At 44.0% G+C, this 23269-nt stretch overlaps 1 protein-coding gene across 3 annotated transcripts in view; it reads left to right on the top strand.

The window, feature by feature from the left end:
* Nucleotides 1-23269, top strand: part of FAM53A (family with sequence similarity 53 member A) — a 119186-nt gene that overhangs the window by 66948 nt on the left and 28969 nt on the right. For all 3 annotated transcript variants that reach the window (XM_068275726.1, XM_068275734.1, XM_068275740.1), the window contains one exon: nt 2342-3150. In XM_068275726.1, coding sequence (XP_068131827.1) covers nt 2342-3150 — 809 coding nt within the window. The remainder of the gene's footprint in view (nt 1-2341; nt 3151-23269) is intronic.

Below are 23269 nucleotides of genomic sequence, written 5' to 3'. Positions count from 1 at the left end.
CAAATTGTCCTTAGGCTATGGTAGGGGTATTAGCCTCAAGGCCAGATTTATACTTTTTGTGCCCTTAGGCCAAGTATGTTGTGCCTACCCTTTCTTGTGTTGCAGTGCCCCTCCCATTCCATGTGTAACCCCCTCTTCCATGTGTATCATCCATGTACTGTATCCCCTTTCTTTCATTAAAGGCTCCCTTGAGCATCAGTTGCCTTTTTAAAGCGGAATATAACCCTGCATTTCAACTTTGCTCTAAAACATTATTTACAGTATATTATATGCAACCAGCATTTTTTTTTTTTTACTAGACCAGCATTGGAAGGGTTACACAGGGCTTTAAAGTTCCTTTAGATTTCTGCAGACGCATCCGAAGCTGAAAAGAGATACATTTTGTTTACAGAAATGTATCTAAGTGTTGAATGTGACTCATCTCTCTCACTGAGAAGGAGCTTGGAGGACTGCCAAAGAGTGTGTAACTGTTTATCAATAGATACATAGAATGTAACAATCTGAACTTCTGCATATCTCTCCACGGAACTTGAAACGTCTGTTTAACCCTTCCAATGCTAGTCTAGTAAAAAAAAAAGCTTTTTGCATATAATATGCTGTAAATAATATTTTAGAGCAAAGTTGAAATGCAGGGTTATTTTCCGCTTTAATGTGTTGCTCCCCATTTTGACCCGCCTCTTTCATATTTAGTAACCCCTCCTTCATGTCCAGCTGCCCCTTGGCCAGCAGCCACCCAAGGCCCGGACCTATGTGGCCTTTCCAGAAATCCACCCTTGATTAGACTGCGTCAAAGGTTGGTATTAGATTGTAAATTCATCTGAGGGGGAGTTAGTGACCTAAATTGAGTTCTGTTATCTTTGAAGCACTGCGGAGTACATTGTTGCTATAATATTTTTAGAGTAATCAACACTTATTTATATGGCGCCAAAGTTGACAAGCTCCAGCACTCTGCAGGGTAAGTCCACTCCCCAGTCGGCAACTGTTCCACGTGTGTAGCACATGCCCCCACACGCAGCATATCCTAAAACTCTTATCAGACCTGAGCTGTCATATGACTTCCTCTTAGGTCCAACAAAGGAATAAGATACATTGGAGCAGTATTTTATGTATTCATAGCAAAAGATGAATTGGTTTTCAATCAAGACCACATGATAGGCATGGCATGTGCTCTACTGACTTGCATGAAGGTTTTTCTGTCATAGATCCACTTCCGAGCTGCTGTAGCTCTAGTTCCTGGAAAACCCCGAATAGAAATACCAGAAGATGCGAGAAAAGCTCCATACAAACAACTCGCTAATACTCTTATCTTTCATTATTTGCACTTGCCAACCACAAATGATAAAAAACGAGGTTATGGTCCCTTTAAACGTTTTACGACTGGAAGCCCTGGAAGGAAACTTTCAACATTAGACACCTGCTTTATTGGGTCCCGCTGCAATAAATGGAGAGGGGTGAAGTTGTAAAACGCCACTGCTGGCCGAGCGATGGCCTCTTGTGAATAGCATACATTCTGTGCGTGGGCAATTACCTGATTGTATGATATTATGAAAGAGATGGTAAGAGTAGACTCTGCTGAGGGAAAAGGTATTATTTACATGCTTCTGAGAAATCCCCCTTTGTAAAGCCTCCGCTGCTATTTGAGTAGAAGCGAGATGAGATCTGTCTACGTGGCAATTTCTCAGCGCTAAAAATAAAACCTAACTTTACTGATATGACTGCGCCATCTCCGAGGTGGGTTGGCATTTTGGTCATCTCGTTATGCATTTATAAACAGCTGTAAGTATGGTATGATTCTTGCAGGCCTAACGTCTTTATTTTTTCTTTTTTGTTTTTTCTTCCTCTGTGTCTGTTTGTCACTCCCCATTCACTGTCCCCCTTCTCTCTTTTCCTTTCTTGCCCCTCTTTGATTCACCCCCACTTCACAATACTCACCTCTTATGCCCTTTCTCCACCCACTTTCCTTCCTATGTCTTTCTCTTCTTGCTACTTCATCCCCCTTAAATCCACCTCACCACACCTTTCCCTCATACCTTCTCAATCACCCTTCCCTCTCTGCTCTTATCGTCTTTCCCTTCACGTTCTCCCTCTATTTTTTTTTCTTCTCCACCCTCACACTCTTTCCTCCATACCTCATCAATCTCCTTATCTGCTTTTTATCTAAATACACCCTCGAACCTCCATACCTTCTCACTCACCCTCCTCTCTCTCTGCTTCTCTCTTCCCCTACACCACCCCATTTGCTTTAACTCTTCCACCTCCTGTCTCCTTCTCTTCCTCCTCTCCACTTCTTTTCTCCTTCCACTTCTTGGCCTCTTTCTCCCCCTCCTCCTTTTGTTTGCAGAGGACAGCCCTTGGAAAATGATAGACAGGACTTTTCCAATCAGGACGGAGCTGAACAAGAATTCGATATTTCCACTTTCCATGTGCCCCTTCAGCCCTACCGCTCCTGCCGGCTTCACTCTGCCGTGGCAGAAGGAATCCTCCAATCAGGCCTTAGTATCAGGCTGGATAAGTGAACTTAACCTCAATGACAGATTTGGACAGCCACTAGCACCCCCGACAAAAAGGCACTGCAGGTCATTGTCTGAGCCGGATGAACTGTCTCGCTGTCGATCCCCCTGGAAACCCGGCAATTCCAAGGTTTGGACTCCCGTTTCAAAGAGACGATGCAACAGTGGTGGCAGCACCACCTTACAGCGCTGTAACAGCCAGAACAGCGCCACCTTACAGAGGAGCACAAGTGTCGGCCTGCAGCAGAGTGCTGCGTCTCTTAACAACAACAACTTGTTCACAGCACCCACCTGCAACACTTCTCCTGTCCCTAGGCCTTCTTCCGCCAGCAGTGGTTATGTGGACAGCAGCGAAGGAAGCACAACCTCCAGCATACGTTGGACCTCTAGCGCCCCTTGTGAATTTAGTCCAAGGAGGCGTTTGTCTCTATCTCAGGAGCACATCACAGAACCAGGAGATATCTTGCCTTCAGCCAACAGCACACCAACCTCTACCCCGGAGCTGAGACGCCGCCAGGGCTTGCTACGCTGCCGTTCCCAGCCATGCGTGTTAAACGAGAGGAAAACCCGACTAAAACGCAGGCGTGATGAGGATGTCCGGTGGAACAGGCCCTCTATAGATTTCCTCAAAATGACACGGGTAAGTCATGTGATGTAGAAGACCAGGTATATGTATGATTGGGTTCCCTGTACAATTAGCTTCTTATCTTGGTGTCTGAAAGGGGGGGCAGCCTGGTGTAATCATTCTACCACGTCTGACCAATTTTACCACCTCTATGTATGAGAGCTTAGCTATACAACCCGTTCATAGTATTAAATTCTGTTGGCCCTGACACTACATGGAAGTGATAAAATTGGCCAATCAAAATTGATGCTGTGTACCAGGCCTTAAACATCCTCCCACTTCCTTCAATTAAAGGACATCCGAAGTGAAAATAAACTGATGAGAAAAACAATTACATCTGTCCTCCGTCTCCTATAAATGACCTTTTTTTTAGATATCCCACAGTCTTATGTTATATTTAAATCTAGTTTTTAAGTTTTTACTGTTTCATTGTCTCTGCTCAATGACCCCTTCATTGAAGTATGCCAGAGCTCAAATCTATGATTTGTCCCTATTTACCTCTTTCCTGCTCTCAGAAGCCATTTACTAACAGGAAAGTGTTTTATGGCTGTAGTTCCTTATCAGGGAGGGTTAGGCTATAGTCTGACCCAGTCCGACCTGCACAGAAACTGTCACTTGCATACCTCATTTTTAATTTTCAGGCAGAGAAAGAAAAAAAAGGAACACAGCCTAGTTATTTGAGTGCTAGGCACTGTACATACACCTGTCTATCTCATCATGTCACCTCGGTTGTCCTTTAAACAAGTGCTCCTACCTGGTTACCAGACACTGTTGAGGAATTCATTTTGAGGTTTCAGAGCAAGTTCTTCTGCCGGTCGCATTAACCATGAAGCTAACAAGACTTATCAACCCATTTTAGAAATGCAAGACTTAATATCAAAATAGAGCAAGGCAAATTCTAAAGCGATCAGGGTGATCAGTGAGTATAAATAGTTTGTAGAAGCAAAGTGGGGAATGCCTTTTTTTTCATGGACCAAATGTCCTTGGAACTGTTGTCCAGCTTGCTTTCTGTCCTCTCTGGATTCAGCTTCTGGGCAGGTCAGTCAAGTGTGACCATGTGACAGTGTAAGAATTATAGATACCTGCCTGCATGTCCCAGGATCCCAGCATTGCCGTAAATCCCATGTGTTTACATGAGGAGGCAGTACTTTGTAGAAGAATATTGAGGCTGCCATATTTATCTCCTTTTAAATAATACCAGTTGGCTGCAGTCATGTCTGAATAACAGAAATAAGCATACAATATCACAAACACCTGATCTGCTGCATTCTTGTTCAGGGTCTATGGCTAAAAGTATTAGAGGCAGAGGATCAGCAAGACAGCCAGGTAACTGGTATTGTTTAAAGGGAAATATGGCAGCACCCATTTACCTCTTACTCACTAGCTCTGCATTCCAAGGATTAGTTGAAAACATAATTTCAGTTTTCTTACTTGTCTTGTTCACAAAACAGTTAGGGCCTCTTTCCACTACACTCAGATTGGATGCAGAATGGATGCAGAAAAATTGACTCCAATGAAAGCCTATGGGCCTGTTTCCACTAAATGTGATTTTTCTGATGCAGATTTTTCCCATAGGCATTCATTGGGGTCAGTTTTTCTGCATCCAATCTGTGTTTAGGGGAAATAACCCCTCCTAGTCTAGTACAAGAAAGCTGTAACTGCTATGTCAATTATATGCTTCTGTTTTTTGAGATTTGTTCAGTACTTTATCACCCTGATGGTCTGAAAATATGTACAGGTAGTCTCCAGTTAGGGCTGCTCAAATCTGGATCCGGGAGATACCCAGATAGTTGCTATCCGGATATCTCCCAGTAAACCTGTACGGGGTGGGCAGGGGGGGGGGGGTCAATCTTACCTGTCTGACGTCTTCTTCGTCCGTCCCTTGGCGCCTCCCACGATGCGCTCCACGCTCGTCACGTGATTACAAGCACTTCTTCCTTCAACCCGGAAAGAGGCACCTTCTTCCTTCAACCTGGAAAGAGGAAATGTTTGTAATCACGTGACCGCCGCTTGGACCGCATCGTGGGAGTCGCCGAGGGACAGACAAAGAAGACGTCAGACAGGTAATATTGACCAATCCCGCACAGGTAACTGGGCGATATCCGGATGGAACTATCCGGATGTCTCCCGGATCCGGATTTGAGCAGCCCTATCCCCAGTTAACAAAGGAGAGATAGGGACTTTAGGTTTGTTCTAAACCTGAATCTATTCTAAAGTTGAAACACTGTATCAACTCTGTCCCCTCCCCCGTACCTCCTCTTTGCCCTCCGGTGTCCCTTTCTCTGTCCCCATGCCTTCAGTATCTCCCTTTGTGTCTTTTCTGCCACCCACTGTGCCCTCAGTGTACCACAGCATTTTACCAGTTTTTTTTTTTAACCTTTATTTTTTTCTCAAACTACAAGGTCTTTTTGAAAAACAATTTTTTTTTTACTTGTTCCCTCAGGATAAAATTTCACATTTTCGGGCAGTTCGTAAGTCGGACTACCTGTATTTTATAAACTGGGTTCCGTTAAGACAGTTTAAAACATGCAGCCATTCCAAACTGCCAGATTGGCACATCACAGCCCGCTGCCAATCACCCTTTCCACATGGGCAGATGGGATTACATGGAGTACTGCTCTTTTCTGTATAAGGTTGTCTGTACAGGCTGACCGTTGTATACAAGTGGGCTTACACTGCAACAGACCATGAAAGTCAGCTAGCTCTATTTTCCTCCTCCCTTTTGTCACACATAATGGTTATGCATCTGAGGAAGGACGGAAGTCCGTAACATGTAATGCAGTGCTTTGCTCCATAATACACAGCAACAATTTTGCAGCCAATTGTGTGCCGTCTCTTTTTCTTTTGTTTATGGTGAACCAGCGACCGTTTGGGCAATCCAGTCGAGACTGAGCACCGGCAAAGTGTACAGGTCATACATTCCTGGTGTACTGCTTCCAAGGCGTCCCTTCCACTAACCACAAACTATGCACATTGCCTGGCTGACCTGCTGATCCTCTGCCTCCAATACTTTTAGTAGTAAAACAATCATTCGGATCAGATAAACATCTGACAAGAAGCTGTATGCTTGTTTCAGGAGTGGGAGGCAGACACTTCTGATGCCACAGAAATTAGCAGGACAGCCAGGTAACTGGTATTGTTCAAAGGGAAATAAAGCAGCCTCCACATCCATCTAACCTTTACAAAAGCTGTCCATCCCCCCGCCCACCCCCTCCCCCCTCCAGTTCTTAGGCCTCTTTCAGACGAAGTGCGCGTTCAGCATCCTGTCTGCCGCCCACCAGTGCAGTTTAAAGGCAGCCGAATTGCAGCATTTGTAACGCCATGTGTGTCAAGTTCTGACCCGCTGAGGTGTTACGTGTTGAGCCTGTGCACTGCTGCTGCCGGGCTCACATCTGACTCCATGGGGGGGGGAGGCGTTAAGCGCTGGTACGGAGTGCTAACAAGCACCTGGACACTGCAGGAGAGCAGCTGACAGGTGGCGGTTTCATTGCCTGTCAGATGCCCGGGTGAAAGCGGCCTTAAAGTTAACCCAAGGTGAGAGTGGTAAGGAGGCTGCCATATTTATTTCCTTTTAAACAATACCAATTGCCCGGCAGCCCTGCTCATCTATTTGGCTGCAATAGTGTCTAAAAAAACACCAGAAACAAGCATGCAGCTAATCTTTGCAGATCTGACAATGTCAGAAACATCTGATCTGCATATAGTTGTTCATGGTTTATGGCTGAAGTTATTAGAGGCAGAGCAGGACAGCCAGGCAACTGGTATTGCTTAAAAGGAAATCAACATGGCAGCCTCCATATCACTCTTACCTCGGGTTCACTTTAAGCTATAGTATGTTTTTAAATGCAAAACTAAAGAAAAAAAATAGATAACCTAATTGAGTTGTTGCTGCCCCTACCCCCCCCCCCCCCCCAAAAAAAAAGCTCCTCTGAGGGACAGTTGATGAGACTATTTACTCTATAAAGCGCTGCGGATGATGTCCGTGCTCTATAATTACACAATAATAATAATTCTACACTCACAAATGACTGCTGTCAGGTTTGCTTTCATTTGAAATTATAGCTGCTTCATAATTGACGTAGTTCGTCCTAGATTGCCTTTTATTGCATGTGCTAAGTGCTCATGTGTCGCTGAGGCAACTGTGCCCTGGTTATCAGGTTTTAATAAGCCATGGCTGGCATTTTATTACCCTTCAGGAGTTTCTCACCTGCTTGGGCCATGTTCTGTAGGACTCCTCCTCCTTAGGAATAGCTTGTTTGAATATGTATCTGTAACATGTGACACATTCACAAGATGAAAAATCACCCCGATTCCCTCATGCCTGCTTGCTATAGTACACAGTGCGTTACACACTCGGAATAGAGAGGAAAGTCCCTTTCTCACGCTGTGCGCCTCGCCCGACCTCTCATAACCCACCCATACCACAGATAATCCTCATCCCATCTGCTGCAAGGGAGAAGATCACTCGCTAGTCTCGTATCTACAGATCGGAGAGTGTCTGGACTTGTCTGAACTTGACTGCTTCACAATTTCAATTTTTTACGGAACTTGTCTGCTTTGTTGACTTTGTTCGGCAATGTATTCTGTTCGAATGTGTTTTGACAACCTGTTTAGACCTTGAGGGTATTATTTATTACTATCTGATGAGCCAGTTTTTCATTTTATCTTCTATATGATTAGACTGTCTGGATTTATGTAACTAGTAATAGGCTTCGGGGTTGCGTCCCGGAGGGGTTTGTGGAATAGTGGTGGGTTTCGGGAGCCCTGGTCTTTCCATGACAAGGGGTCTAGCTTATGTTCTGCATCAGTCTAGGTCTCAGGAAGCTGCTTGCCTTGACCCGGAACCTTGCCGGATTACTGTTTTCAAGGACAACTGTGAGAAGTATATGGAGGCTGCCATATTTATGTTCTTTTACACTATACCAGTTGCCTGGCAGCCCTGCTGATCTATTTGGCTGCAAGTGTCTGAATGACACTAGAAGCAAGCAGTAGAAGCTAATCCAGACAGATCTGACAGTAATGTCAGAAATCTCTAATTTGCATATGCTAGTTTAGGGTCTATGGCTAAAAGTATTAGAGACAGAGGATCTGCTGGGCTGCCAGGCAATTAGTATTGCTTGAAAGGAAATGCACTTGGTAGCCCCTATATCCCCCTCTCACTTCAGTTGTCCTTTAAGTAATAGCATATAAACCTAACACTAAGAGCGGGCTTTAAGTGGACTGTTCCTTTAAGTGGTAGCCAACCCTTCACTCACTCCACTGGCTATAGATAAAATGGAGAATTCTGTTTAAGACTGACTTATTGAAATTCAAAACTTTGCACAATCTGGGCACTGGATACCTGAAGGACTGCAGTGTTCTCCCCATCATTTTTTTCCAGCCGGGTGGCATAAAAAAGTAGCCGAGTGGGGCGTGATCAGAGAATGCTGGGCTGGTGCTTCTGTGCGCAACTCTGCTTACAGCATAGGAGGAGGTGAGCCGATGACAGCCGGGTGCTCACCAAAACTAGCCGGGTGGAGCCCCCGGATGAAGGAGCCTGGGGAGAAAACTCCATGTGTTTCAACTGCATCACACCCCCCACAATTTTAGATCAAAATGACTAACTTGACTACACCCAGAGTCCACCCTTTAAAACCTTTGGAGACAAAGCCTTCTGTCATTGCCCCCCTACACTTTGGGACCCCCTGCCACACCCATCCAGAACATCTACAGTGAATGGACTTGCGCTGCGATTCCCAAAAAATGCATGCAGCAGTGCGATAGCGCATCGTACTGCGTCGCAGCACATATGATGGGAGCGGTAGAAGGGCTGTCTATGCCCTTCTACTGCTCTTGCGTTTCGTACACTGTGCACTGCAGAAATGCGCAAGGCAGCTCGTATCGTCTGAATGAGGCCTACGACGGTTACTCCATTGACCAGTGTTCTCCCCAGGCTCTTTTAGCTGGGTGCTCCACCCGGCTAGTTTTGGTGAGCACCCGGCTGTCATTGGCTCCCCGCCTCCTATGCTATAAGCAGACTTGCGCAAAGAAACACCAGCTCTGCAATCTCTCATTGCCCCACCCGGCTACTTTTTCATTTCACCCGGCTACTATTTCATGCCACCCGGCATTTCTGGGGAGAACACTGACCTTGTCTGAGATCACTATAAAGACATGTGGCATGTGCGTAAACACATTTCCTTTTTTTTGAGGGAAGTGAAACATTACATCACTACCGCAAAGTCCTCTTACTTCCTCTTCAGTTTTTAGCAGCCATTCTGATTGCTCACATTTTCTACCAGTGCTTTTCGGGAATGTTTTCCCGATTGGATAAAACAAGATGGCACTTTTTCATCTGTGTGATGAGGCAGATTTCCTTGTCCAGTGATTGGGCTGGCGACCGAGGAAGTTGCAGAACAGAGTGCGGAAATAAATCACCTGTCTGGTTGTGCAGTGTGGCAGGAATCTGTGAATGACCAGATTGAATAAACAGATATACTGTAGATCCTCTTTCCTCTTTTTTTTTTTTTTTTTTTTTTGTGGCATTTACTGGTAACTTTTTTCACATCTGTATTTGAAGTGCAAACTCCTGCTCACTAATTCAGATAGTGTAATCATGATGGCCACATCCTTCAAAAAAATTTTTTCACGGAGATTCTCTCAGTGAATTGTACACCCATACAATTTTAATTGGCCAACCACTGGATAATTTTACTACATAGCATGAGAACCAACAGATTTTTGAATACTATGAGCAGATTGTGTAGGTAAGACCTTGTACTACATAAAAGTGGTAAAATTGAATGTGTACACACACCCTTAAAGAGACACTGAAGCGAAAAAAAAATGATGATATGATTTGTATGTGTAGTACAGCTAAGAAATAAAACATTAAGATCAGATACATCAGTGTAATTGTTTCCAGTACAGGAAGAGTTGAGAAACTCCAGTTGTTATCTCTATGCAAAAAAAGCTATTAAGCTCTCTGACGTTAGTCGTGGAGAGGGCTGTTATCTGACTTTTATTATCTCAACTGTAATTGAACTGTTTACTTTTCCTCTGCTAGAGGAGAGTTCATTACTTCACAGACTGCTCTTAAAGACTCATTTTGAATGCTGAGTGTTGTGTAATCTGCACATATTATAGAATAATGCAATGTTAGAAAAAACACTATATACCTGAAAATAAAAATATGAGAATATTTTCTTTGCTGCTAATCTTCTAGTAATTATTCATAGTACACAACCAATTCATTATATCATATATTTTTTTTCGCTTCAGTGTCTCTTTAAAGGGACACTTAAGTAAAAAAAAAAAAAATGAGTTTTACTCACCTGGGGCTTCCAATAGCCCCCTGCAGCTGTCTGGTGCCCTCGCCGTCTCCCTCCGATCCTCCTGGCCCCGCCGGCAGTCACTTCCTGTTTCGGTGACAGGAGCTGACAGGCTGGGGACGCGAGTGATTCTTCGCGTTCCTGGCCACAATAGCGCCATCTATGCTGCTATAGCATATATCATATACCATATAGCAGCATAGAGGGTGCTAAAGTGTCTGGGAACACGAAGAATCACTCGCGTCCCCAGACTGTCAGCTCCTGTCACCGAAACAGGAAGTGGTTGCCGGCGGGGCCAGGAGGATCGGAGGGAGACGGCGAGGGCAGCGGAGAGTTTCAGGGGGCTATTGGAAGCCCTAGGTGAGTAAAACTCATTTTTTTTGTTTGACTTAAGTGTCCCTTTAAGCAGGCTATACACACATTGACCGAACCTACCAGAAAATTCTAGCACAATATGCCGCATTGATTGTAATTTAGATTGATTTGTGGCAAACAATTGATCTAAATTATCTTAAAACTGAATCTTAAAAAGAAAAAAGTGACCGGCACTGCGCTGCCTTAGTAACTGGGGTAGACACCTTCAGGATTACTGACGGTAGGGTATGTGTCCTTAGATGTGCTCAGGGAGTTGAACAAAACAAGCAATATCTCACAATGTAGAACAATAAACTTCCGGCACTATCACAAGGTTCAGTCTTCAGTTATGTTTAATAGAGATTCACATGATATCTCCATCCACTGTAAAAAATGTTCCAGTACAAACATAATAGACATACCCGTTTAAAGATTTCCGCCGTGGGGCAATGTGGGAGCAGCGGTCAGCCTGACGACCGTTTCGCGTGGTACAAGCTTCTTCCGAGTGTCCTGCGTACTTTTGTTTGCGTGCCACGCGGCCATCCAGCAGGAAGTGGTGTGCGCTCTATGGAGGCCTGTGCGCGTCCATACACTTGGGCTACACAAAACCACCACAAGATGGTGCTAAATAATCAAACAGGCTCTGACAAAGGACTGATCTACTTATAATAAAATGTATATCTACAAAATTTAACACCAAAGTTCTTCTTCACTCCACATTACCCCATTATTAAGAAGAGAAAGTAGGTGTATAATTAAAAGTGCGTGTTGACGTAGAGACGCAGGAAGTGATGTGCAAGCGACGTCACAGGCGCAGCGTTCGGAGCGGATGCCCGACGGTTTAAATAGCCCCAGAGCGGAACACTTTCTGCGCACAGAGCCTCGGAAGAAGCTTGTACCAAGCGAAACGGTCGTCAGGCTGACCACTGCTCCCACATTGCCCCACGGCGGAAATCTTTAAACGGGTATGTCTATTATGTTTGTACTGGAACATTTCTACAGTGGATGGAGATATCATGTGAATCTCTAAGCATAACTGAAGACTGAACCTTGTGATAGTGACGGAAGTTTATTGTTCTACATTGTGAGATATCTTAAAACTGAACATTTTGGCCGATTAGCAGCTTCTGCAAAGGTGATTTAGCTTCTATTTCTGTTCTGAGCCTCATTTCACACTGTAACGGCCCTCAACCAATCAGCAAGGAGCTGCACTGTGGGAGGGGAAGAAGGGGGGACAGCAAGGTTTTTTTTTTTTTTTTTTTGGCTTCCCTCTACATGGGAATGTACTGGAAAAAAGCGAGGCTGACTGAGATGAGATTTATTACAGCAGACACATTTATGAATATATTGTAATTCTTGTAGTGCAGCATCAGGATGAAGACTACATGAAAAACACAGAACAGTGGGTAATAGGAATTTGTTTTTATGGCTGTTAAGCACATAGATGCATTACTCTAATGGAGATTCTAGAGTTCTGTTGTATATAGTTTGAGTCCTACGTTATTATCCTGTAGTTCGGCTCACCTATTTGCCTACTGCAGTAAAATTCTGCTTTGTGTAGGAAAATGCGCTGGTTTTCACAGTTGCTGCGCTCCACCTGCACTCCGAAGCTGAACTGTCAGCCAAGGTGGGGATCGGGTTTCAGCCGGAGCAGACAAACATGGCCCAGTGAATGGAAGACCTTCATACTTTCCAGCTAACAGTTAAGCTGAAGGCTGGGGATAATTTTTTAGACAGCTGTTTGACCTTGCAGGAAAATGCAGCGTCCCAGCGGGATCGCTCCTATTATCTGGCAGCGCTGGCAAGGCCTCGGAGCTCTGAGAATGTGTGCCCGGTAATAAGGCAATTATTGCAAACAGCGGAGAAGCTCAGGCTGCTTGTTTCATCCCTGAATCTGGCTTCTTTCATTCTGAAAAGTATCAGGTTACCCCAAGTAGAAACATTCACCACCTCTCTGCAGAGTCCGGGAACTACTTATACGAGGGTGAAATTTGGCTGTATCTAGGACAGGGGTAGGGAACCTATGGCTTGGGAACCAGATGTGGCTCTTTTGATGGCTACATCTGGCTCACATACAAATCAGTAGGGGTTGATTCACTAAGCTACACTGATCAAGCAGCGCAGCTTAGTGTGGCAGCGTAAGTCAAATTTTCAAAGAAGGCTCACTACTGCTGTAGCATGCACTACTAACATACTCACACTCCCCTCAAAACCAACAGCTGCTCCAATAGTCCCACTCTGGACCCTGTCAGGTCCAGTGACTTTGTAGGATGAGATCCCCACACTTTGATTGGCCCAATAGGCTGTTTGTCACTTGACAGGCAGCATATTGGTCCAAAGTGTGGGGATCTACTCCTACAAAGTGAATCAACCCCGAGTCAGCTAGCTAATTTTACAAGCAGTTAGTCTGTATTTCTCCTGTCTGGCTCTCGGGGAGATTGCTGAAACCCAAGAGAAGCTGAAGACGCGTGTGACACTTCCGCTGCCCGGCGGAACAACTGTATACAGATCACCATAGCAACAGGGACGTGAGCCCTCTGCTGCATATGCGCACTGTCCCAGTTTGAAGCACATTGTATGTCTCTCAGGAAAATACATTTTGAAATATGTGGCGTTTATTTCTCTCTCAGCCAAAAAGGTTCCTGACCCCTGATCTAGATGATTTACGGACTACCCAACAAGCTCATGGTGAGTAAGGGGCTACAAAGGAGCATAAAGCCTTCTTACTAAAATGCTAGGCAAAACAAGTTTGCCCTTTTTTAAATAGAAGGTATTTGTGATTCAGACTGAAGTGAGCACGTGAGGTCTCCCAGGATGCATCACTGCTCAATATGCAAATCATCCTTTGTTGTCCCTGTAAGCTAGCCACACCTCTACATCCGCTGGAATGCAGTGATGTGTCAGCTTGTAATTATACAGAGCCACAATAATCCAACGTGCATGCAGACTATAAAGACACCTATTTTTCTTCTCTGGAATTTGGAGACTTGTTGCATGTGGATGTGATTTGGCCGTACCTGCGAAGATCTGTATGTTGTCAAGAAACCTTTTTTTTATGGAGACATTTTTGTAGAGAGCCTTTTGCTTGTAAAAACATGCATAGGACCTGCTATAAGGCAGTAAATAATCCAGCATCAAAGGCCAGTCCTATACCTGCTCCTCCGTTGACTAACGTCAAATAAAAAGGGAATCTGAAGTGTGAGGCTGCCATATTTATTTCCTTTTAAACAATACCAGTTGCCTGGCAGCTCTGCTGGTCATTCTGACATCACTAGTGTATGAATCGCACACCTGAAACAAGCATGCAGCTATTCTTGTCTGATTTGTATCAGAGGCATCAGCTCTGCATACTGGTTCAGGGTCTGTGGCTTAAAGTATTTGAGGCAGAGGATCAGTAGGACGCCAGACAACTGGTATTGCTTAAAATTACATGTCAGTCTTCATATATCCAGATCATTTTAGGGTTCCATTTAAAAGGCCTTTGATCCATTTCCAAGCTGCATATATTTGAATAAAATTTGCCTCAACTTTGGATATCCCTCCATAAAGATTTCAAGAAGTTGAAGCTGCAAACTTCTCAGTGAAGTGTTTGCCCTGCCCCCTGTAGTAACATTTGGCTACTCTGCTTACTAAGGTGTTCAGATAATATATTTTGTTTTGTGTGCCAAGTTGCACTTTAAAGTGAACCTCCAGACTAAAAATCTACTCAGCAGAACTGAAAAGGCTTGGTGTTTAACAGTTTCACAGCATCAGAACTTTGTTTTTCTTATCCAAGCCTCATTTTTGGCTGTAAAGAAGCTAAGCTCCACCCCATCAAAGAAAACTGCCCGGGCATTTTTCCCCTGATACACTGCAAAGCATGATGGGATTTCTGATGTTCTCGTTGCCTAGCAACTGGGAGGGGTGATCAGGACATTTGGAACTGTCTCATGCTCCCTCTCACCTCCTTTCAACCAAAAAGACGGCTGCCCTTATGAAATCACAAACATTTGCCTGTTCTTAAAAAACGGAGTGGGTAAGAGATTATGTTACCTATCTTTTTTAATTAACATAACTAATGTAACTTAATGACAGTATGTTTGTTTAGGCTGAAGTTCCTATTTAAGGAGACCAGTTGATCGAGAGTGTGGAGGACACCTGCACATGCTGGGTTCCTTACCCAAACTGTTCAGTAAAAAAACATTCAGCAGTGCCTTGTCAAGTCTCCTTGCAGGGAAGTATTATTAGCATCAGTTCATTTGCATTCATGATTGGGGCTACACTTTAAATGTCTTTTTTTGTGAAGAAAGTTTTAAAAACATTCCATAAAAGAATAAAAAAAACTGTAATCGTAACTTCAGGCATTTGACGACCCAAAATCATTGGATCCTGCTGTTTATGGATGTGGTGAGGTGAGCCATTCACTTTACGATGTGCACTCTTCTGTCATAAAATCACCAAAAGTTGTCACAACGCACCACAGAACTCCGTCCCCTCACCAATAGAGATAGCTATATATAGATAATATAGATAGATATACTTTTATGATTCTCACATGGAGAAAGCAGGTGTTGTGGAATGTGAAATCTCAGCTACCTTTGGTGGTGATCACATTCTATCAAGTGACAATCCTTAGTAGCTTAAATTAACAGAGTTGCTTTGCAGAGCAAAAACTGACAGTTGTGATGCCCACTAACTAGTACTTACCAGAATAAAGCCACCACATGATGCTGCAAGTACACAAATCCAGAAACCTGTGATTAGGACATGTGACCAAGCTTGGGCCTAGTGATTGGTCGCTTAGAAGCAAGCCTAGCAGTATTGGACTAAGGTAGGGAGGATTCCTCAATCAGGTAGGAGTAGTGTAATAACATTTCAAATCACTCCTGCTTAAAATCTTTTAAGCTGCATTTTGCCTGATTTATGCTCCAGTGGGCGTGTTTTTTATGGTGTCCCGTTGCAGGTAGTCACACCCCTTCCTGTTTAGTCTATTCAACAAGCTCTTTATCAAGTTATCAAAACAGCGATTTCTGGCAATGGAGTGGGGTCTGGATGGCACAAAGACACACAGGCATGTGATTGAGCAAGGAACATGCCTATGTGTTATGTCACTGTTCTTAGATGGACTTTCCCAGATTTATTATGACTTTGCTCTATTTGGCGGGATTTTCTTTGAGGCTTGTGTTTTGCTTGTTTGGTTGGCAGGTCCACGCACAGCAGAAATTGGGGGCTGCAACCGTGAGAAATCGCTTCTTGTTCTTGACAGAAATGCGGGGATGCAGGACAGGCTTAAATGACACCTGAACTAAGCGGCATATGGTGACTGCCATATTTATTTGCTTTTAAACAATACCAGTTGCCTGGCAGTCCTGCTGTTCTCTCTAGCTGCAGTAGTGTCTGAATCAAATGACTGAAACAAGCATGCAGCACATCCAGTCAGACCTTAGTCAGTAACACCTGATCATCATGCTTGTTCAGGATCTATGGCTAGAAGTATTAGAAGATGATCAGCAGGACAGCCAGGCAACTGGCATTATTTAAATGTCAGTCTCCATGTCCCTGTCAGTTCAGGTGTCCTTTAATAAACACTGAGCCATAGAGTAGGCTGGTTTTATGTTAAGAACGGTTTCAAGCATAAGTAAAAATAACTGACCAATCTTATTTATTTATTTTGTTTACCAACATGGAGTTCTTTGAGCAGATTTTCTGCAGCTGAGGCGTCCTATTTCACAGGAAAAAAAAATGTAAAAATCTTTAAGTATGTCTTAGGCCAAGGTGTAAAATCCTGTCGTAACGAAACCTAGTTTAGAGCTGGCTCACACTGGTCGCTCTTTTAGCGCGCTGCATGCAGAGTGTTTGGCCGATTGTGCTGTCATTCTATTGACACAAATCCCGCCGACATGGCGAGATTTTGCTGCCGAATCTCGAATGTGTGGCAAGCGGCGAGCAAGTAGCGAGTGTGAACTACCCATTAGCACAAGCCTTGAAGTATCCTGCAAACACATTTCGAATGACTCTTCCCCATGCCTGGTCGCTGCTGATAAGTTGGCCTGCAAGCTGGCGGCCCTGCAATAGAAACCTCATTGAACAGGAGCTCAGATAAAGGTCTTCTGCTTTCAGAGGTCGGTGACTCATTTCCTCAGTGACCACAGTTAACTTTCAACATGACAAAACTGTTGTGGCATCCTCACATATGACAGCGGCTTGTAATCGCTGCTCTGTGAGAGAAATGGCTAGTGTGAGTTTCCTTCCTATCAGCTGGGCGAGGGTTGAACAGCATCCGTTGCTGTTAAAGGGGGATGCAACTCTGACAACATTCAGTAATAACACGTTTCCTACTTTTCATTACCCATACAGTTTTTATATTTGCTTTTGTGCACAAGTATTGTTGTCTGTTTACAAATTCCCAAAGTATAGTTTTATCTGCACTGAAAGCTGCCGTTGTAATTTATTACATAGCTGCTGTATTTATATATTACAATGGGTCGAGTGAGAATTCGACCTTTTGAAGATTGTTTTCCGATTGCAAGAAAGAGTTATTTGACTAGATCTTCAAATCTCACATCAAAGCTGTTTTCTTTTTTTTCACTTTACCAGAGTTCTGGACCTGAAAATGGTAAAGGTTACTAGTCTGTGTGTGACATTTCATGCTGGTTTTGCACGGCGCAGGCTTGCGGCCTGCAGTCATACTGCACTCCGTCCAGTCTGTATTTTCATGCTTAGCGTGCACCACCTGTGTTATGAAGCAGAACTGTAAAATGTTTGCAGCGTGACAAGTCTTGCTCAATCTGAAACCATCTTATGTTTTCCTCATTGACATGTTCTTACTGCTCAGCTATGTAATTGCACCTGTCGTGTTTTGGCAAACAGAGTAGCAATTCTTGCCAGACCTCATGTTAGTTGCCTTGGTCCTGTAGCACCGTGGCTCTCCACACACTGTGTGCGTACCCCTGAGGGATGCTTGCGTAGGGCCTGCAGGGTAGTTCAGGCAATTCAGTCTAGTAAGTTTTTTAAGACTTAAAAAATATATTAAATTGTATGAAAACTGAAATGAAACTGTACGAGACTGTTTGGAAAGCATCCATACACAATTATGGAACGCACCTCAAAAATGTACAGTATGTTGCCCAAAATGACGTAAATGTAGACTTTCTTTCAGGGCCTCTCCATACTGGGGCAGTGTGGTAAATTTACCACACCCAACCACAGTGTAATGAAATTCTATGGTGAAGTTCACACTCCCCACGTTGTGGTACGCTGCGCCAGAAGTTCCCTAACGCACAAACATACCTACGTTACCACATGGCTCCTGCAGCGATTTTTGTCGGACTGGAAGTCAAGTAAGTCTATGGCGAGACAGGTGTATTAAAAAAAAAATTGGTGGCGACGTAGTGGGCGTGCACACACAGAAGCGTATTTTTACAATAATGAGACTTCTTGTTTGGATGTGAGCCAGACGGGGATTACAGTGTCCTAACATGGTTATCGCCGAAGGCTTGTGCCGCCAAAGCACAGTCTGAAGCTGGCCTATAGGACAACTGAAGTGAGAGTAATATGGAGGTTGACATTTTTCCTTTCAGGCCTCATTCACATTGCTTAACGTAGAATGGCCGTGCGTTCGGGAACAAGACCTGCACGATTACACACCATCTGCGCCGATGAGTCAACGCCGCACTCGAACTGCTGCACAGCGCATATGATGGAAACGGCAGAAATCCTGTCTGCCGTTCTTGCGTGTCGCACACGATACACGCTGCACAAACGCGCACACGGCAGCGCATATGATGTGAATGAGGCCTTAAACAATACCAGTTGCATATGGGCCGCGGTGTGCAGAGAATTTGTGCAGAAAAACACGCACAGAAAACTTGACAGACAAATGTGTTCCCATCCTCTAAGGCTGCTCCTCTAAGGCTGGGAGGACACTTGTCTATTTTTATGCACATTTTCTGCACAGGAAAACTGAGAACCAATGTAAATCAATGAGCTTGTGCACACTGGAATGTGTTTTCCCATGCAGAAAAAAACCTGAGCAGTAAAGCACTGCGCTCATTTACTTGTCGGTGGCCATGGCTGAAGCAGCAGTAAGAACAATTTGACCTGTGAGGAGGTCAGGCCTGCAGGTGAAATAAGGTGTGAGGCCTGTTTATGAAACCTGAAGCAACAAGCTGGATGGGCTTTGAAGTACATCCCAACATTATGACTGCCGCCTGTGATCAAATAATCACATCTCAGCCTCACATGCAGTAAACCTGGCAGGTGGTTATTACCCAGGCTCTAGGCCTTTTCATTCTCATGTTCACACAGTGTGAGAAGACAGAATTAGCGACTTCCTGGCAGGATGAGGCTTCTTTGCAGGCCTGTTCAGAGGCTTGGTGAGGTCGTTTTTCTAGAAATTGTGTACTATAAACAAATAAAGCTCCGCACAGCAGCCATAGAAGGTTCCCACAGTGGCAATAGACATTTCCTTCGTAAACATCAGCTTTATTTTTATGGCTTATTTTAATAGAAATGAGGTGACAGAACTATTCAGGATACCCAGTTTTACCTCGGCTATCCTGGTTTCTGTATCGGAAACGTTTCTCACATCTCTATATTGGCATGTAAGCCTGCCCTCCTCAGTAATGTTCAGCCTGGACTATGATGTCATGCGCCCATCTTTAGCCCTGTCAAGTGAACCTGAAATTTCCAAAGAGCTTGTTGGCAGCTTTGCAAAGGACTAGGGGCGTTCTTTGCAGCAGAGGGACTGCCCTTTCCATCTTCAAAATGTCCCTTCCACTCCCCTTCTCCCTGTGCTCTCAGAGAAGCCATACCTCCCAACTTTTTGAGACGAGGAAAAGGGACACTTAAGCCACGCCCCTGCCGACCCCTGATCCCCCCCCCCCCCCTTTCTCGGCACACCTAGTCATGAATACCATAAAGATTACACAAGAGAAATGTGGTGTTTTATAACTCAAACGACAATGGTACTTTCTATATTGGTTAATTTTTCTTCATATTAACATTCGATGGGAGTAAAGTTTAGAGTCAAACACATTTTTCAGTAAAGAAATATATTTATTTTTATAGAAAAAGGGACAAAGTCCTGACAGAGGGACAAATGAGAGGACAGAGGGACAGGGCTTCCAAAGAGGGACTGTCCCTTCAAAAGAGGGACAGTTGGGAGCTATGAAGAGAAGCACAGGTCGGAGACGCACGGTTGGGTTGCAGGGTTTTTAAAAATTACTTTTACAAAATCGAAACCAGTTGAGTTCATGGCTTGGGAGCAGTGGTAAGCGGCACTACCTGATCCGGTAGCAGGATTCCCCCCCCCCCCCCCCCCCCCACAAAATCAGATAGTATATATTTTTTTCTTATTCAGGTTTCCCACCATCTGGTCCACCTTAAGCCAGTAGAAAAGCTCTCTGGTCACCCAGAATGCTCTGCAGGGGAAGAATTCTGCATAACAGCCTAGGCTAAGCCTCAGTGGGAAGGCGGAGCTACTTACCAATATGTAGGTATAGGAAGTGCTTTATGCTCAAACTAGAATATTTAAATTAAAAGTGGGTTTCCAGACTAGTTTACTGCATTCTACTATGTCATTAAGGTTCCTCTGCATGCAGACTTCATATTCCCTTGTGTACCGGTGTCCTCCGATGTTAGCCTCCTCATGATTGATGTAGTGGGAGAGCTCACTTTTGCGTGACTGCTTGTGTTGTGGGAACTCCTTTTGGCTTTGCTGCTTCAGGGTGCCACACCTCCCGCCCGCCCCCCTTCCCCTTATCTGAAGTCCTCTGATCTTTTGGGTAACAAATATGTAAACTTTATGTGCAGCTAAAGACTGTAGGAATTCTAGCATGCAGATGTTGCTTGAGTTTTGAGCTTTTTAAATATTTGCAGTCAGTGAAATTTGCTCTAAAATATTATTTTGGCTTCTAGATTAGACAGACTTTGTCCTGATTTTCATATTTGTTTAACTCTCTTTAAAATCATGTCTTTCAAGAAGTTGACTTCCTCCAGTCATCACAGAGAGTTGCAAAACCAATAAAATGAAGTCACACACACTTAACAGGAAATCTGTTGCACAACTGTCGCTAAGGCAATTACTGCTGGTAAATGAATCAACGGCTGCAATCCGCCTATTGACCTGACACTGCTCGGTGTCAGGAAATTCAGTGGTTTACAGCAACCAATCAGAAGTCAGCCTTAATCTGATTTTAAAGGACTACTGTAACGAGAGGGATATGGAGGCTGCCATATTTATTTCCTTTTAAACAATGCCAGTTGCCTGGCTCTTCCGGTGATTATTCACTGGTTTCTCTAGTGCCTGACTACACTGGCGATACCAGTTCCAGTGTGGGATTTAAACTTTAGTCTGCACAGAAGCCGATCTGCATACTACTGCTGGGTCAGTGGTTTAAAGTGTTGAAAACAAAAGATTAGTAGGATGGCCAGGCAATATGCATTGCTTTAGAGGAAATGTGACAGTCTTCAGATTCTTTTCATTGCAAGGTCACTTTAACCACTTCGCATCCAGACCTTGTTTCCCACTTATGGACCAGAGCAGTTTTGACAGTTTAGCTATGTCCTTATTTAATCAGCAATAACTTTATCCCTACTTATGACACAGAAATGAAATATATTGTTTTTTTTCAAGACAAACTAAGCTTACATTGTACGCCATTTTTACCCTCGAACAATTTTGTTCTATGAATTTTAATAGGAAAACAAGGAAACAATAGCAAAAACACCTTATTTATCAGTTTTATCAATTTAATCTTAAAAAAAGTGCTACTGTAGATAAAAAAAACACACATTATTTGGCTAATCTTACCGTTTATCACAAAACTTAGATTATGTTCCTGTCACAATTAATGGCGAAGATATTTGGTTCTGAAATAATGCTACAGAGTTTACTATAAACTGAGAAAATAAAAGTATTTTTAATGGTAAAAATCTATCTCATTAGCTCAGGGAACATATATTCCCATTCACCAATAAGTGCTGCATCAGATAGTGCCAGAAATGTGCACAGGAGCAAGCCCAATCCTGCACAGCACTGCTTCTGCTACAAGACCTATATCCATGTCCTCGTGGCTTAGATGAAGTCACAGAGGACATAGATATACTGTAGTGGTGGATAAAGTGGTTAAAGGACACCTGAACTGACTTAGCAATAGTAAATTTAATGTGTATTATGGGGTACTGATTTTTTACAGGTCTTATTGGGCAGAAGGGAGCAGCATTTATATGTTCCAGCTCCTCCCTCCCCTTTTAGCTAGCTTCATGGCACCTTGTGTGGCTGCACAGGACCCACCTATCACTGCTAGTTATCCACAGACTGCAGAGGCCTTGCCTTCCGGATGACCTGCTCATATCTTTAGCAGAGACTACAGTTTGAAGCATTCTAACCACCGTAACCCTAACCACCAGACATAAAAAGAAACTTGAATACATGCTCCCCCCACCCCCTTCACACATGCACACCCCTCACACGCACCCACTAAACCCCTCACTTGCCTAACAGGCAAGTATAGGCTCTCTCTGGGATGGTCAGTGCAGTAGTGTTGTCAGGCATGGTATGACCTGGCCTGGTGTGTACACAGAGCAGATCCTGAGTGCAGCTGGCGTTTCAGTTTAGCGAGGCAGCTGGCAGGTTTAATCTCCTGCTGCTGCTCCTTTGATCAGTAAACACACACCTTGGTAAGTCAGCAGCGCAGATCTAGGACACTAGATTGTAAGCTTCAGGAAACGATGCTGTTTGCCTATGTCTTGTGTGACAGGACTGCCCTCTGTATGAGTGAATTTGTCCTCTGGGTTGGCGGATGCAGCTCATGTAATGCTTGTAGATTTTCAGGATCTGTCAGCAGTAAGAGGGTGTAGAAGGGAAACTGCTGTGTATTTTATCTTTCAGAACTGTACATTTTATTGGATGATGTGCAAGTATAAATCTTAAAGCGAACCGAAAAGGCTAAAAATGGCCGCAGATAAAAGCTGGGACCATAAACACTGCAGCTGGCTGCTCTGGTGTGATTAGACACGCCTCTTCTACACACAGTAACTTCTTGCTGGGCCTGATTTACTGATTGACCCCAGAGGAGTTTCCCTTGAGAAATATTTTCTCAAACAGATCATCAGGGACCTCTGTATGGCTGATATTGCAGTGAAACCCCTCCCACAGTGTGATGTCAGGGCCCTGACAGTTCCTGTCTTTAAACCTTGTTGCATTGTGGGAAATAATTGCTTTTTCCAACTGTCAAACATACAGTATCTCCCTCTGTGGAATGTTTGCTGAGGGCCTGAGCCCAACAACGCAGTTGTGTCCACTTCTGTCCGCTGTTCAGCATCTGTCACATTGATGTGTAACTGAAAAGCGGACACAACGGCATCAGTGGGCTCAGGCCCTGACAGTTCTCTGCACAGATATCAACTGGCAGGACTAAAGATGTCGCCACCTGTGATAAATTTCAGAATGTAAATCAGGGAAAGGGAAAGATCGTATGGTACCAATA

The sequence above is a fragment of the Hyperolius riggenbachi genome, chromosome 1 (genome assembly GCF_040937935.1).
Source record: "Hyperolius riggenbachi isolate aHypRig1 chromosome 1, aHypRig1.pri, whole genome shotgun sequence".
In the NCBI taxonomy this organism is placed as follows: Eukaryota; Metazoa; Chordata; class Amphibia; order Anura; family Hyperoliidae; genus Hyperolius; species Hyperolius riggenbachi.
This window is presented reverse-complemented; position numbering and strand designations above follow the sequence as displayed.